The 216-nt window shown below is 64.8% G+C and overlaps 1 protein-coding gene across 1 annotated transcript in view; it reads left to right on the plus strand.

The window, feature by feature from the left end:
* MKNK2 (MAPK interacting serine/threonine kinase 2) overlaps positions 1–216 on the plus strand; it is a gene marked incomplete at its 3' end in the record, with an annotated part of 11185 nt that overhangs the window by 2801 nt on the left and 8168 nt on the right. The window contains exons 4-5 of the mRNA XM_035899761.1: positions 9–21; positions 101–209. Of these exons, the coding sequence (XP_035755654.1) occupies positions 9–21; positions 101–209 (122 nt within the window). The remainder of the gene's footprint in view (positions 1–8; positions 22–100; positions 210–216) is intronic.

The following is a 216-nucleotide window of genomic DNA, read 5'->3' on the forward strand; positions in this document are numbered from 1 at the left end:
TGTTTGAGAAGATGAGAGGAGGTGAGTGTGGTGGAGGGGGGGGAAGCCAGGGTGGTGGGGAGCCCCCCCCAGCCCCTGCTCCGCTCTCGCCCGGCCACAGGTTCCATCCTGACCCACATCCACCGGAGACGCCACTTCAACGAGCTGGAGGCCAGCGTGGTGGTGCGGGATATCGCCAGCGCCCTGCACTTCTTGCACAACAAAGGTGAGCTGGGA

The sequence above is a fragment of the Egretta garzetta genome, unplaced genomic scaffold, assembly GCF_000687185.1.
Source record: "Egretta garzetta isolate BGI_Z169 unplaced genomic scaffold, ASM68718v1 scaffold418, whole genome shotgun sequence".
In the NCBI taxonomy this organism is placed as follows: Eukaryota; Metazoa; Chordata; class Aves; order Pelecaniformes; family Ardeidae; genus Egretta; species Egretta garzetta.